Consider the following 15857-nt stretch of genomic DNA (forward strand, 5'->3'; position numbering starts at 1 on the left):
CTGGTGCCACCTTCTTTTTGCCCATGAGCCCTTTGCCATGCCTAGTTTCTTGCTCCCTTAGGTCCCCTTAGGTCCCCTTCCAGTGCCTGGTAGTCTTTGATGTATTTATTATCTTCACAGCTGTCCTCTGAAGGAGGAAAACGAGACTTTCCTTGCTTTGCAAAGAAACAGCAGAGCCATAGAGACACTGAGGCTCTAGTTTGCTCAGGTCTGTGGCAGCAGCAGCTGTACACTTGTCTGAGTTGGTTTCTGTTGTCTTTGCTCGGCAGCGGTCGCGCGCGTGCAGAGTTACTGAACACACAAAAAGTCACAAGTCTTCTTCCTACGTAAGAGGTCAGTCAGCAAAATAAATAGAATCTGGCTTGCTTCACCAAAATAAGGGCCTAGTAACTAGGATCAGATAGAATGAAACTGTTTAGAAATGGGCTGTGATGCACCACCATGCTAGCAACCACAGCCCCTGTGCGGAACAGATGCTCCTGAGGGGCTCCTCAGCAGAAGTGCATAAATGTTTACACTTTACCAAATTTCTAATTTCTAAAATTATCATTTCTTCCTGGAAGTTAGTCTTGAACTGCTTGGACTAATCCTTCTTTTTTCCCATCAAAATTGCAGTCTGTCTTGCTGTGAGTGGGCAATGTGACCGTGCAGGGCTATAGGGAATCATTTACAGTGAGGAGCACTCACCACCTGGAAACAGCTGAACACCATGTTCAGAGAAAGGGCTGGAAGTGCAAAGCCTCATTAGAAATTCAGATGCTTTATTCTGAAAAACATCCTTTGTCCAGTGAGATGCCCTGCTGCATTAGTGGTGCTTGAATGCTTGGGTGTTTCCACTGGCTCTGCACAAGCAAAGATGTTCTCCTTGCCTGTGCCCTGTGGCACAGCACCCAAGATGTACAGCTGGCTGAGAGCAGGGCATCCTCCAGGCTGTGAAGAACTACCATGGGAAAAATGTAACCCAAGCAAAAAGTGGTTACTGTGGAAGAGCCAGGTCTGAGGTTGAGGCCTGAACTGCCATGTAGGGCAAGGAAGGCCCTGCATGGGAAGCTGGCATCTTGCTCTCGCTGGTGCCAAAGGGGATGGGGACTGAAGATTTGCACAGTCACTCCCAAATTATAACAGTATAATAAAAAGCAGGACTTGTATGAATGAAGGATGAAGTTGCTGTGCCAGGATCTGCAGGAAAATGCTGACACACGGGGTACACTTGGAAGAGTGGAGCAGGTCAAGCAGTACTGTGCTTCCTGCTCAACCTAAGGATGGCTGAATGATGATCTCTCCTTGGCAGCTGCAGCAGTGCTGTACCCTGGCCCAGCCAGCACCACTTGCTGGGACAGCACATGTTGGGGGTGCGGCACACCGTAAGCTCCAGAAAAGGTGTGCAACTGGGGAGCCTTCCAGGAGGGAGCAGGAGTGCAGAGCAGCGCGCTGGGGAAGCGCTGCCCATGGCAGCGCCTGCTCCAAGGCCAGCGTGAGCCCATGGGAGGCCTGGGCCAGAAGCCAAGGCTGGGTTCCACTCCCAGAAAAGTCAACGAAACCCATTTGAAGTGGAATGATTTCATCCTGTTCTGCATGCTGAGTGACTTGCCAAGATTACTGTTAATAGCATGTGTTTATCCTGGGTGCAGAGCTACAGCGTTTCTGTGTAGCTGACTAGTGGGGCCCTGGACCAAAAGATGCTGAATGTCGCACGTGGGTGGTCAGGATCTCACTTGGCTTCATAGCCCGACTGCCTTCAGGAGCTGCCTAAACATTTTTCTAGTTAATAAACCCCTTCCTGTGGTGTCACATCAGCTAATTGCCATCCCATGCTGAAAGAAGACAAGCCCTATCTAAACCAAAGGGGCAGCTACAGTTCAGTGACCCTGTCAAGGACTTCAGGGCTTGAGTTATCACTGGTGTCTTTTATCTGGAACGTGTTAAGATAGCGCAGTGCCGAAAAATGACAAGCTAGGAAAAAGGGCAGGAGGCCCTATGTGTTGGGAATGTTAAACATCACACAGCACGTGGTTCTGACTCTGCAGGGTTTCTTTCCCCTGTCCCCTTCTTGTAAAACAGTAGTTCTTACATCACAAAATCTTGCCTTTCTTTTCTGCTTGGCAGATGAGCAGAGCCAATCCAGAAATAATCTCCAGAGATGTCCTGCAGATGTTTTTACTTCCTCAGTGTGTGTCTTATCCTTCCAACCCAAAGGTAAGGAGACTCTCTCTTCTTTTACAGAGAATGTTTGAATTATGTTTTATAAAAACAATGTGGGTGAAAAGGAAAATATCTTTCAGATTATCCAGCCCATCCAAAGCATGGGTGTGCTAAGGAATGTGGCATGTGAGAGAGCAACCTGCACAGGTCCCCAAAATGTGCTATGTATTTTTACAGCACAAGTTCTGCTGCAAGGTCCTGTTTGGTCTAAAACAGTAAAGCCCCAAGGACTGACTCAGCTTTAAAGGGGACACAAGGAGAAAATCATCAGAACTTTGAGTAACTACACTGCTAAGTTTCTAACTGCATAGACTGGTAGTCCTGAGACTCTGGGGAGAGAAGGTCCTGCGTTCCACCTCCTTTATCCACAAGCTGGGCTCATTATGGAGTGCACCTGCAGCCAGTTTGCAGATGACACCAAGCTGGGTGGGAGGGTAGATCTGCTGGAGGGTAGGAAGGCTCTGCAGAGGTATGTGGACAGGCTGGAGCGATGGGCAGGTGCCAACTGTATGAGTCTCAGCAAGGCTCAGGGCAGGGTCCTGTGCTGGGGTCACAACAACCCCAGGACACGCTTCAGGCTGGGGGCAGAGCAGCTGGAGAGCTGCTTGGCAAAGGACCTGGGGGAGTTGGTCAACATCTGGCTGAGTATGAGCCAGCAGCGTGCTTGGGGGGCAAGGTGGCCAACAGCATCCTGGCTGGTATCAGATGTTGTGTGGCCAGCAGGACCAGGGCAGTGACCATCCCCCTGTACTGGGCACTGGTGAGGCTGCACCTCGAGTGCTGGGTTCAGGTTTGGGCCCCTCACTACAAAGAGGACACTGAGGTGCTGGAGCATGTCCAGAGAAGGGCAGTGAGGCTGGGGAAGGGTCTGGAGCACAAGTCTGATGGGGGTGTCTGAGGGACTGGGGTTCATTAGTTTGGAGAAGAGGAGGCTGAGGGGAAACCTGAGAGCTCCTACAGCTCCCTGAAAGGAGGGGGTCAATCTCTTCTCCCAAGCAAGAAGCAAGAGAAATGGCCTCAAGTTGCACCGGGGGAGGTTTAGATGAGATATGATGAAAAATTTCTTCACTGAAGGGATTGTCAATCACTGGCACAGGCTGCCCAGGGCAGTGGAGGAGTCACCATCCCTGGAGGTATTTAAAACACCTGTAGATATGGTGCTGAGGGACATGGTTCATTGGTGGCCTGGGCAGTGCCAGGGTAATGGATGGGCTCAACGATACTAAAGATCTTCTCCAACTGGAATGACTCTAATTCCTTCAGCCCTTTACAAAGCCATAACACACTCTTAACAATTCACTCATTTACATTTTCATAATTGCTTATTTACATTCTTCATCAAGTGAGCACATGCCCACACAGGGACACTGCACCCTGAGCCTTACCTCTTCACAGTCCAAACCCCTGTGTGCCTCACTGCGCGTTCATGTGCTGGAACAGATCCATGAGCCCCGGAATGCCGGGTGCTGGCCTCGTCCATGCACAAGACAAGCCTTTTGACACCACTTAGCTGTCAACTCAGTCTGTCCAGCAGCTGGGGTGGTTCAGCCCACAGAGCTTTGGTGGTGTCTGAAGTGCTCAGTGCTTTACCTTTCCCCTTCTGGGGTACTCAAGGGTTTTACTCCTGACAGTACCTGTACAGATGCTGCCTGACACTAATGTGTGAGAATGAAAGCTTCTGTAGGGGAGTAGTGATTAGGGAGGAGGAGCTGTTGGTCAGTAAGATTTGTCTCAAGGTGTCATAAAGCAGGAGGGAAAAGTGTGTTCTTTATACAGAGTGTATAAGGAGGAGCAGGAAGGGGGATACTGTGGGTTAAGATGTGTGCTATACAGACCTTGATTGGTCTGGGATGTTTTAAGAGCATCTTTCAACTACTTGGTGTGCAAACCTGTAGCTGTCAGTTGAGGTAAACTGCCATTTCCCCACCTCTCCAAGGTGCCAGTTATTCAGCCAAGATAAGCAGTGTGAGCAAGTGCTCATGATTCCAGCGATATACTTATTTTTAGTAAGTATTTTATGCAGTTAGTTTGCTTTTTTTGCTGCAAAGGCAGCTGTGCAGTGGATGTGCCCAGCACACCCAGCCACGTGTAACAGCGTGATTTGTGTCCCCAGGAGCTGCTCCCTGGGTCTCGCATCCGACCTGCGCAGAAGCGACGCATCATCCCTGCCTGGCTTTGAGAACCTCACCATGGGATACAACAAATACCTCAGGCCCTACTTTGGTGGTATGTTGGCTCCGTGCATTTAACCTGTTGCAGGACAGTCTGTACAGCTCATGGGGAGGGGAGAGCAAGCTTTAGGGTGTGCTAGTTTAAAAGGTGGTGTTCCTTTTCAGTTAGCTGCCCTCCTTTCTGTGCACCCACTGTTGTCTGTGCCATGCACTGTGAGGCTTGAGAACGGGTCCATCTATGAGGTTAAGGACAGGGAATTCAGAAATTTCATTACCTCTATGAAAGTCCTGGCAGAGTAATTAAATTCATGCTTTTTTAGAAATCTGACCCTTGTGATTTTCTACTTTATTTTTGTTGGTGTATGTCTATTTAGTAGATTGCAGCGATATAAAGCCGTTCTCTTTGCCAGAAACATTGACTTTTGACACCCTTTGCAGAGACACAAACTAAACCTCCTTTCAGCCCTCCTAAAACTCCAGAGAGTGGGGAGCACTTGAAGGACAGTCAGGTATTTGGGAACTTATCTGAGGCCATTGCCCAGTCTGGGTGTCAGGTGTCCCAGCCATTTCAGAAGAAAGGGTTTCTCAGAATGACTCTTAGTGTTTGAAAAATATGAATGAACATTTAAAACTCTGAAAACTGCCAAAACCCATTAATGAAACTGTGCTCGGCAGAAACGTTCCCTGTCAGCTTGCACCAGGACGTGGGTGTTCCCCATCACAGCTCCTGCACACTGACCTTCTGCTACTGGCAGCTTTGCACTCCTTCCTTTTTCTGACTGTAGTGCCAAATTTCAGGGACAACACAGAATTTCCCAGCTTTTATGCCCAGAACATGTGATCTTCGGTAGGAATAGAAAAGCTACCCTAGATCCTTTCACATCAGTGAAGAGATGCTTCTGAATTACGTAAGTGAGATGAACTGCATCTACACCAGCCTACACCTACCATAACTGTTAAACACAAGTGTCATGAGACTGGTTTGATCTTGTGCAGAGGCCCTGGGTCCTCACAGATCTACCCTCTGGTTATTTCCATGGGCTGCAGGTGTCTTACCTGTGTAAAGTCAAGATGGCAGATGGCAGCTACCTTCAAAATACACATTTTCTTGCAAATTATTCTTTTTTAACAGTTTAAAACAAAAAAAAGCCAAGAACACCTGGAAACTGTGCTCCTTGGACTCTTCTAGATGTGATTTAGATGCTGAAATGGAGTTTGAGCAAGTCCCCCGAGGAAGGGCGCTGCTGTGCCCCCACCCCGGCCGAGGGCTGCGCGCAGCTCAGCGCCCACGGCTCACACCGGGGGTGCCGAAGGGACCCGCGCCGGGTAACGCTGCCCCCGAGCCGAGCGGCGCCGCTGAGCCCCCCAGCCCCAGCTCGGGCATTTCCCGGGAAGGAGCTGCCCTCGTGTGGTGGATGTCAGGGTTAGGAATGGGGACTGCCAGGAGCCGGGACCCGAGTGCTGAAAAGCCGCGTGCAGGTGGAACAGGAACATAACAATAGAGACACAGGCTGTGGCGCTTCTGGTTCGTAGCCCGGCGCCTAGTCCCGGGAACCCGGGGATTTCCCTGCCTCTTAGATTTTCCTCTCTGAAAAGCAGGGCTGCCAATCGCTCCCTGCTTCTGGAGAGTCCTCCGAGAGCTGCACATGAAGTACTTCGCACAGAGTTTATACCCTCCTTGCTGCTGTGCGGGTCCTGTGGTCTGGGTCACAAGGGACAACCCGCCCTGGCAGACACCATGTGATGCCCGCTGCCTGTGTAAACGGCGCATCCTCACGGCCGGTGCCGATGGGTATCTGCTCTCTGCTCCCATCACCTCGTACACGACACCAGCTCCCTAACAACAACGACTTTCTTTTGGATGGTGACACTCGGGAACTGCCCAACCCTTTGGGCTCCTGTGGTTTTACAGTCAGAGGGACGCTGTGAGCAGGGCCCACGCCGCAGTGTTCTGAGTGGTTTATCATGCCTTTCGCTCATCCCTTCTCCCTGCTTAAGCTTTTCTTTCCCTCTGCAGGAGAACCTGTTCAAATTGCAATGAGTCTGGACATTGCCAGTATTTCTAGTATATCTGAGAGTGACATGGTAAGTGAAAGAACTTTTACACGAGATTTTCTCAGGCAGATCCCACTCTTATCAGATATTCCTGTGTGTTCAGTGTAGAAACTCATATTGAAGCTGCTTTGCTTTTCTCTGTTTACTGCTTCCAGAGGTGTGATGAGAACAGGGCTCACTTACAATTGCGGACTATGGAGATGTCATAGTACTACAGGCTAGTAAGGGATGGCTCCAAAGGTCCCACTGGCCAAAACTTCAGCACCTCCTGGATGTCAGGTCCCTCTGAAATGGAAAAAAAATCAACCCTGTGTGGCATTTCCTCTCCAGTCCCTTTTCTCTGTGTAGGGCAGGGGGTAGTCTCCGTTGGTTGTGCTGACACTGATGGAAGACAGAGTTTCTTCACAAGGAGGAGAAATGAGGTTTTGAGCTGTGATACGGTCTTGAGGCTCAAAGGACTGGTCACCCTAAGGCAAACAGATAATTTTCAAATATACGGAGAACATTTTCCCACCACTGTTGAGTCTGGTTCCCTGCACTTCTGGTAACAGCTGGATTTCAAACACCAACTGCTGAAAACTCCTGATTCAGGTTGACCAAAACTATGGGCAACTTGGTAAATTCAGCAAATAGTTTCAGTCCGGTCAAAGTTCTGTCAGGAACAATTTTACCACTTTCAAGATTAGCACTGCCTTTCTTTTTCCCTTTCTCACCCCCAACAAGCTCACTAAATAAAACATTGTACCTTTGATAAAGCTGTTCATTTCAGGGAAGGGGCAGGACCAACAAAACAGTTATTCACAAACTTTGAACTTAAGGGTTCCTGTAAACCAGCCCCTGTTCTGGAGGCTTTTCTCTTGATGATCCATCTAAACTGCTCTGAGCACACAGAACAAACACTGCAGAGGTGTGCTCTGTGCCTCCCTCAGAGCTGGACACCAGCCCGGGATCTTCACTACTGTCACTGCACAGCTCGGTCTATGGAAAGCTGTACCCGTGCATTGTTTGACATGAGTTTTCCTCTGTCACAGAGTGAGAGTCACATTTTTTAAGTTCCAAAAGCTAACCATTGATGCCCAGTATTTACAGAGAGCTTTTCTCTTAAAGCATTTTACAAATTATAGATCAGATGAAACTTCAGTCTCCACAGATGGGCAGCGTATCTGGGGTAGACATAGCGACTTCACGCTGTTAACACAATCACCAGTGTCAGCCTGGTGACAGAGAGGTTTTGGCTGGGACAGAGATGTTTTGAAAATAAAAAGTGTTACTGGTTGCATTTACTTTATTGATATGGAAGGAACTGTAATAGTACAAGAGTGCCCTGTGTCTGCCCAGAAGGCTCAGTGAAGAGTCATCTTCAGAGCTGAGCATTGCTTATTATTTTGTGATGGGGCACTCTGAAAATACTCCAGTCACTGCAGGTGGGTTTTGGCAGGCTGCACTCAAGTGAGCCCTCCTGTCCTTAGATTCAAAACTCCTGTAACAAAGATGCTGCAAGCTTTGTTTTTCATTTGTTTGGGCTTTCTAAGACCTTGGTGAAATAACAGGTGGAACTTGCTTACCTTTTTTCTCCAAGGTGCTGGTGTCTCTTTCATGATCATGTTTATAGTACGTGTGCAATTATCCAACTCTAGACAATGACTGATTTTTAATGTCAGTGATCTGAGGAGTGGCCTCGAGCATTCCCTTCCCATCTGTGTCCTTGCCTACAAAATGGACACAAAAAGATCAGTTACAGTAGTTGCCAATTTAAAATAAAAAAGCACTATGAGTACATACCATCAGTCCACCACTACACCTTAGAGTGTACGTGTATGAGCAATGTAAACCAGTAAATAACACGTGGCACAGCCACAGCTGTGCCGTGCAGCTCTGCTCCACAGGCATCCTCACGGGTTTCCCTCTCTTTCCCAGGATTACACAGCTACTATATATCTGCGGCAGCGCTGGACAGACCCCCGGTTGGTCTTTCATGGCAACAAGAGCTTCACGCTGGACGCTCGGCTAGTGGAATTGCTCTGGGTACCAGACACCTACATTGTGGAGTCAAAAAGGTCCTTCCTGCACGATGTCACTGTGGGGAACCGCCTGATAAGATTGTTCTCTAATGGCACCATCTTGTACGCCTTGAGGTAGAGTCACCTTTGGCCTTGGTGGTGGTTCAGAATAGATTTCCAGAATTATACGGGGCAGGAGCAGATACCATTTGTAATGAGTCTGGGGTCAGCACACCACCTGTGAGCATCTCCTCTCTGTTCTGGCCCCCAGGAATGCTAGTCAAGGATCAGGATTGCAGTCACAGTATGCACTGTGTCCCCTGAGCACAGCACCGCTCAGAACACTGAGCTGGGGTGTTACCAAACCAACAAGCTGGGTCAGCTGGAGGCAGGGGAGGAATGAGGGATGGCATCAGCATAGTAAAGGCTTAATGAAAGAGTGGGAAGTTACCAGCTTATCCAGTGCCATGTAGCCATGATTTCAGCTTTTTAGCCAAAAGCACATTGGTAACCATGTGCTATGCTGCAGTTGTGCAACCAGTTCACACGGTGTTACCTCTTCTCAGCTCGCAGTAACGGGGTCCCAGTTCACTGCAATGTAAAGCTGGTGTAAACTAACTCATTTACCCTCCACACCAGAGCAAGTCACCTCAGGTGACAAGTGGCAGCTCTTTAAGATGTGCAAACTGGAAAACATAAGCATCCATGCTAAATCTCCCAGCACAGCAAAGCAAAACTCCTCCTTCAGCTACACTTCCATCAGTGTGGCTGCAGAGAGCCCACCTGCTTAAGGAGGGAACTGACTGTGTCAGTCCATTCATTTCATAGGTCAGAATTGCCACAAAAACCAGTTCATTGCATGCTTTTATTGTAACTTCTGGGTGCTTTCTCCTCCTACAGAATCACTACTACTGTTGCCTGTAACATGGACCTGTCAAAATATCCCATGGACACACAAACGTGTAGGCTTCAGCTAGAAAGCTGTAAGTATAACATTCTAGAATTAATGGGACTTTAGTTTGAATTTGTTTATTCATAGGTAACTATGTATTGTGAGTATTTGGATTTATCACAGGGGCTTTCTGGAGCATGCTTTTATTCCTACAAATACTCATGTTAAAATAAACCAATATTGCTTTGTCATTCTTCAAGTGCTTGTGTTGTAATACACAGTTTAGAGGATTACTGTCACTGTGCAGTTTATATAAACAGAGTGGCAATAAATCATATTTTTATTGAAGAGTAGATAGTTCAGTTTTGCACAGAAAGGATGAAGTAATAATGGCTGGGGGCTTTCCAAATTCATTCCCCTTTGCACACACAGAGCTGCTTCAAAACTTAACTGCCGGGGTAAGTGTATGGGATGCAGAACAGCAAGGAACAGCTTTCCACATTGAGTATCTGCCCCCTGTTGCACCTCTGCTGTAACAAGGTCGTGTGAAAGGGGGGCTCTTAGTATTTCATGAGCTGAACGTGGCTCTCAAACAGAACTGAACCTGAAGGCAAACCCAGCTTGGCTGTGTGTGCTTCCCTGTGAAGGCTGTGTACAGTGATGCAGGTGGTGGCACCCTCAGCAAGAGGAGGAGTCTCAGCCTTGGGAGTCTCAAGAAAAGGAGTAATGAGTGAGTTCTGCTCTCAGTTAAATGCTCAATCATGTCAAAGTTGGCTGGGAAAGACTCCAGGGAAACTTAGGACACTACAGGGCTTTTACACAGGACTTGCAAGAGACGTGCTGCTGTTCTGTGTCTATGAAGCTCCACAGCAAGCAAGGAACTGTTGTCTTCATGTCACAGAAAGAAACATCTCCAATCTCAGTACTGGAGAGACCAGCTTTTAACTTCTGGGGTTGCAGCATGAAGCACCTATAGAAGCACATATCATTTTCACATTAAAATCATATTAGTTCACCAGGGTTAACTTTATTACAAAGAATCACTCCTGAAATAATAAAGACTGGCATCTTCTGCTGAGGCAAAGCTTGTTTGGGCCAGTTGTAACTGTGATTGGGTCCTACATCATGCTCAGTCGCTGTATAATTCCAATGAAATTAGTGCACATTGCCCACTAGAGATTTCATTATGATAAGTGCCCAGGAATAAGCACTATTTAAATAGACACCAGATGAATTAACAACAATCTATCATTTATTATAAAATTTTCCTGAGTAACCACAATTTATAAAACTGCTTAGAAACTTTGAAAAGTCACATGCTTAGGATACTACAGGGATTCATATCCTGACAACTAATTTAGGAGTTCATCACACTCAAGCTCTGGCGATTTGTCTAATCAGAAAACACAATTAGATAAGATGCAGTTGCAGCTCTATTTTTATTTCTTCTACCAGGATGAACAGGTTATTATCAGAATCAAAGCCTCCCTACTCATTTCTCAAAGAAGGGCACTTAAAAGAATCAAATTAGTGAGACTGATGGGCTTGTTTCCTAAATTAAGTGACATTTTTGAAGTGAATGGCAGGCTGGTGACTCATTACAAGCTTTACCCCTCAGACTGAGGCATCCCTCTGTCTAGCCTGACGTCACGTTATGCCATCACTTGCCTTCCTGGAGGGAATTACTCAGATGGCATATATGGAGACTACCAATACCTGCTTGAATTGTTGATCTCATCTGTCCTTAAGTTTCAAGGCAGGAACTCAGTGTTACCTAAATGTCAGGTGCATTTATTTATTCTCAGTAACTTAAAGCCTTTGGGGACAGGAGGAGTGATGTGCAGGGTCTATGAGCAGGTTTTTTGGGCAGTGCATATACAGTCTGCAGAGCCCGGTTCCTAACCACAGTGCACGCTCAGCTCCACGCTCCTCACTAACTGCAAACACCTTTTCTGGTGTTTTACAGGCTTGAATAGACAGTTTAGAGAAATGTTTTTCTGCTAGTAGGGAAGGGGCTCAATGGGACCTGTAATCTCTTTTTTTAACCACTGTGTTCCTCCTGCTCCCCTCTCATAATCAAAAGGACTGTTTGAGAGTTAATCACTGCAGTAGTTTTATCCTGTTGTAATCAAACTGTGGAGTTATCTTTTAAACTGCTTAAATATTTTAAAATAGAAACACCCTGTGTAAATGACTGAAGTAGGTTCTCAACAGGCTTGCAGCTGTCTGAACTGCAGACTGCAAATCCAGCAGCCAAGGAACAGCCATCCTCCACCCACAGTCTGACACAGCTAAGAGGGCTTCAGTCCAGCCTAGATTGGGTCCCTGTTCATTGCAGGGGGCTGGACTGGATCACCTTTAAAGGTCTCTTCCAACCCAAACTATTAGATGATTTTACTGGCTAGACCAGAGTAATACAGGTCTCTCTGTTCTCCTCAGGGGGATATGATGAAAACGACGTCATCTTCACATGGCTGAGAGGAAATAACTCCGTCCATGGCATAGAAAAGTTGCGGCTTTCTCAGTACACAGTGGAAAGTTACTACACCCTTGTCTCCAAGTCACAGCAGGAAACAGGTAAATCAGTGAAAGAGGAAAGCTCTCCAGTATTTCCCCTCCCACCTTCATTCCTCTCTGTGGGCCAGTATCATTTGACTGGAGCCTGAACCAGCAGAGTCTTTAGCAATCTGTAACCTCACAAGAAGAGACAGAACAATGGTGAGTGAAATCTCATTAGCTGCACTCAGGATATTCTGCAAACCAGAAATCCCCAGAATAATGGAGTTTTAATACCCTGTATTCACTTGGTGGATTTTGTTTCTGTTTGGGTTTGGGTTTTTTGGTGGTGGTGATGGATTTTTTTATATTCTCCACACATACCTGGGTAAACTCTCTCTCTTCCTCCCAGGTGTGCAGGTGACAAATACTGCATGTTGTCAGTAACTGGGAATAAAATAAGCTTTTAAAATATACTTTTGTACATTACAATTCTATCATGTTATAATGGAATAAGGTGCCTTTGTACATACAAATTCAATGTCTTTTTCATTATCAGTGTAAATACTCTTCTCTCCAATCACAGACACTACAAAAGGGAGCAAAACTTCCTTATGAAGATCAAGTTTTAAAAAATAACAATGTTTTGCTGTTTGCTGTTGTGTACACAGCCCACAAACAGCATGGGGTTTGTTTCTGCATTTCAAAGGGGACTATTGTTTGAACAGCTGAAATACCTTCTGAAAATTCAGGCTATCCAGCCCCAGAATCCTTATGTCAGTATTATGGCAAATTCATTTTAAAAAGCTGTCTAAATTTTTTGACCAGAGAGACACACATTTATCCAAAGTCACAAATTACTAATGAATTCAGGGGGTCTGATTCTCTGTGATGAGGAGATACTGGGATGCTTTGGGACATGAGCCAAAGCCTGCTGAAGTAGAGAGAAAACTCATTTGTTTCTCAGCCATCAGATAAGGCTGAAGTTGGCAGTGCCCCTTCAAAGTGCTTATTGGGAGAGCTGTGCTGAGCATGAGGGAATAGATGGAAGGAACAGCCCTTCTTTACTCTGAGCTATGACACTGGTATAAAATGTTTCCAGTGTGAATTAAGCTCATGATCTGCTGTGCAAGCTATGTATTGTTCCCAATGTTTTTCCTCCTGCAATGCTGTGTGTATGTGTCCTCTTGTCTAGAGTATGTAAGGTAAGACAGACCTCCAAGGGGAGAAGTCAAGCTCGTGCAAGTAACACATCTCCCAGAATCTCAGGGCAGCTCTGCTGATGTACATCACCTGAAGGGCTGTCCCAGTTTCCATTCAAGGGCCCTAGGGAATCTCATGTTTGCTGTGTTTCTTCCTTTTGGGAACAGGCAGTTACCCACGACTGATACTGCAGTTTGAGCTGAGAAGAAATGTCCTTTACTTCATTTTGGAGACCTATGTGCCCTCCACTCTGCTTGTGATGTTGTCCTGGGTTTCTTTCTGGATCACACTGGATTCAGTGCCTGCAAGAACCTGCATTGGTGAGTTTCTGTCTGAGGAAAGGAAAATATTTAAGCAGGCAGGGGGGCCTCTGAGGGCTGGCCAGATGGCAGTTTTCTGGAGCTCTCTGCTCACATGGGTGCTCACATTCTGCTTTCACTTGTGGCAGAGCTGGGTTAGCAGTACGAAGCATGGAAGACGTGCTGTGGCTGGCACGCTTGCCTGCCTGCAGAGCTCTGTGTGGCCAAGGCTCCCAGTACCTTCACAGCAGAGAGAAGAGGCAGGGAACATTCTTTGTGGGGACTTTGGAGGGGTGGGGGTTCTTTTTACTGAAAGCAAGAAAACAAGAGAGCCAAGTTATCAACGGCAGGGAGAGCCTGCATAAAGCCAGGAGCTAGTGCTGCAGAAGTGTTTTGGTTGACAGATGACTTGGTGCTCTGGCTGGCAGTAGTGTGTGCAGAAGGATAGGCCAAGCCTTTTCCAAAGTGTCCACAAGTGTTCTTTCCTTTCCTTCTTTCCAAGGAGTCACCACGGTGCTTTCCATGACGACTCTGATGATCGGCTCACGAAGTTCCCTTTCAAAAACCAACTGTTTTATTAAGGCCATTGATGTTTACCTTGGCATCTGCTTCAGCTTCATCTTCGGTGCCCTTGTGGAATATGCAGTGGCTCACTACAGCTCATCACAAAAGTGTGCAGCTAAAGGACCTCAGGAGGTAAAGCCTGGTCTTGGATCAACCATAATTAGTGCTCCATTAACTAAAACAAATGGTCTTCCTGTTCTGGGCACAGTAGCAATTGCTTCTCCTAATTGGCACTAAATCTAAATTTCTGCACACAGCCAGTGCATGAATGGCACTAACCCAGCCTGTCTGACACAGACCACACACTGCTGAAGGCGCAGCAGCCTCAGCTGAGGGGCACGTTAAATTTGTAGGACCACAACCAGGAAGGCACTTTGGCCTTCCACTAGAATCTGGTCTGCAGCCCTGAGCAGAGCTTATGTCAGGGTATGGAGAACCTCTGTTCCTTTAAAAATGCAGCCAGAGAAGGGACAGTGTAACACACCTCTGTGCTCTTCTGTGGAAGAACTCCCATTGGGACACTGAAGTGGAAGAAATTTCCCCTACCAGAGGAAAGGTGAAACCTTCCTCTCTTCCTAGGAAACAGCAGCAAACATCCATCCCACAATGTTCAGGGTGTGTGTGTGTGTGTGTGTGCATGAGAAGTCGATCATTCAAAGTGCTCTGCTGTAGTGGGAGAAATTAAATAGTCAGGTATGATTATAGTCCAGTGGTCAGTGAGGACCCAAATCCTGTCAGAGGGAAGAATTTTCCCACCTCACTGCTGGGTTCCCTGGCACTGACATGCAGAGATGGATGTCAGGCTCAGTGACATAGTGACAAGATCTCAAAACACCTCTAGAAATATAGTGGTGGGAACTGGTATCTCTGGGACTTCAGTCACTGCTAAAAACAGGCAGCAGCTGAAAGGCATGTTTGAATGCCTGGAGAAGAGGAGGCTGAGGGGGGGGCTTATTGCCACCTACAACTACCTGAAAGGAGGTTGTAGAGAGATGGGTGTTGGTCTCTGCCCAAGTGACAGGTGACAGGATGAGAGGGAATGGCCTTAAGCTGCACCAGGGCAGGGTCAGATAAGACATTAGGAAAAAGTTCTTCCTCTGCAAAAGGGTTATGGGGCACTGGAACAGGCTGCCCAGGGAGGGGCTGAGGGATTTGGTTTAGTAGAGGACAGGTATAGTTGGGACTTGGTGATCTCAAAGGTCTTTTCCAACCTTGTGATTCTGTAATACTGGGATCAACACACACGAAACTGGGTTTTTCTGCTTACAGGCTCCACACTGATTAAAGCACTTTTTCTCTAAAGGAGAAGACAAACCCTAAAACTAACTGTACGCTCCTGTTTCCTAGGGGCCTGCAAATGAACTCACTAAAGAAATGGAAGGTGTCAACATCACAAACATCCTCAACAGCTCCATCACCAGCTATCAACGGAAAATCAGCTTTACAAGCATTGAGATTTCAAGTGATAATGTGAACTGCAGTGACTTGACCATGAAAACTCATGAGAAAATCAAGTGTGTCTTGAGAAAAAAAATGCACAGGATTATCAGTTATTTCTCGATTCAGAACCCCAGCAATGTAGACCACTACTCCAAATTGCTTTTCCCTTTGTTTTTCATGCTGGTCAATGTGTTTTATTGGGCTTACTACTTGTATTTTTAGTAGAAAGGAGTTGCTTCATTCTTCTAGTTCAGGAAGAGAGAAATCTTGCCAATGGGCATCTGGGTATCTAACCACAGCGACTCCAACATGGACAAAACACTCTGGTGTGTTTCCTGAGGTACAGAGTGTGTGAGGTATGCAAGACACAAAGCCTTGGTGCTCCAGCATTAGCAACATTGACTCTGGACAAGTGCGTGTTCAGCTGAGTGGCTGTGCTGGGCTCTTTGCTCATACCTGCTTGTCATTCCAGCACCCAGCCTTTCACCTGGCTGGAGATGGGTGTGTAGGACTGTGCGTGGTGGGCCCCAGAGCA

At 46.9% G+C, this 15857-nt stretch overlaps 1 protein-coding gene across 1 annotated transcript; it reads left to right on the forward strand.

The window, feature by feature from the left end:
• Positions 1 to 2140: 2140 nt before the first annotated feature.
• On the forward strand, positions 2141 to 15544 carry GABRP (gamma-aminobutyric acid type A receptor subunit pi; the record flags this gene model as incomplete). Its single annotated transcript, XM_084268468.1, has 9 exons — positions 2141 to 2196; positions 4316 to 4428; positions 6391 to 6458; positions 8346 to 8563; positions 9329 to 9411; positions 11760 to 11897; positions 13187 to 13339; positions 13821 to 14014; positions 15230 to 15544. The coding sequence occupies 9 exons, from the start codon at positions 2141 to 2143 to the stop codon at positions 15542 to 15544; spliced, it is 1338 nt and encodes a 445-aa protein (XP_084124594.1).
• Positions 15545 to 15857: the final 313 nt, after the last annotated feature.

This window comes from Gallinula chloropus (assembly GCF_964237585.1).
Source record: "Gallinula chloropus genome assembly, chromosome: 10".
In the NCBI taxonomy this organism is placed as follows: Eukaryota; Metazoa; Chordata; class Aves; order Gruiformes; family Rallidae; genus Gallinula; species Gallinula chloropus.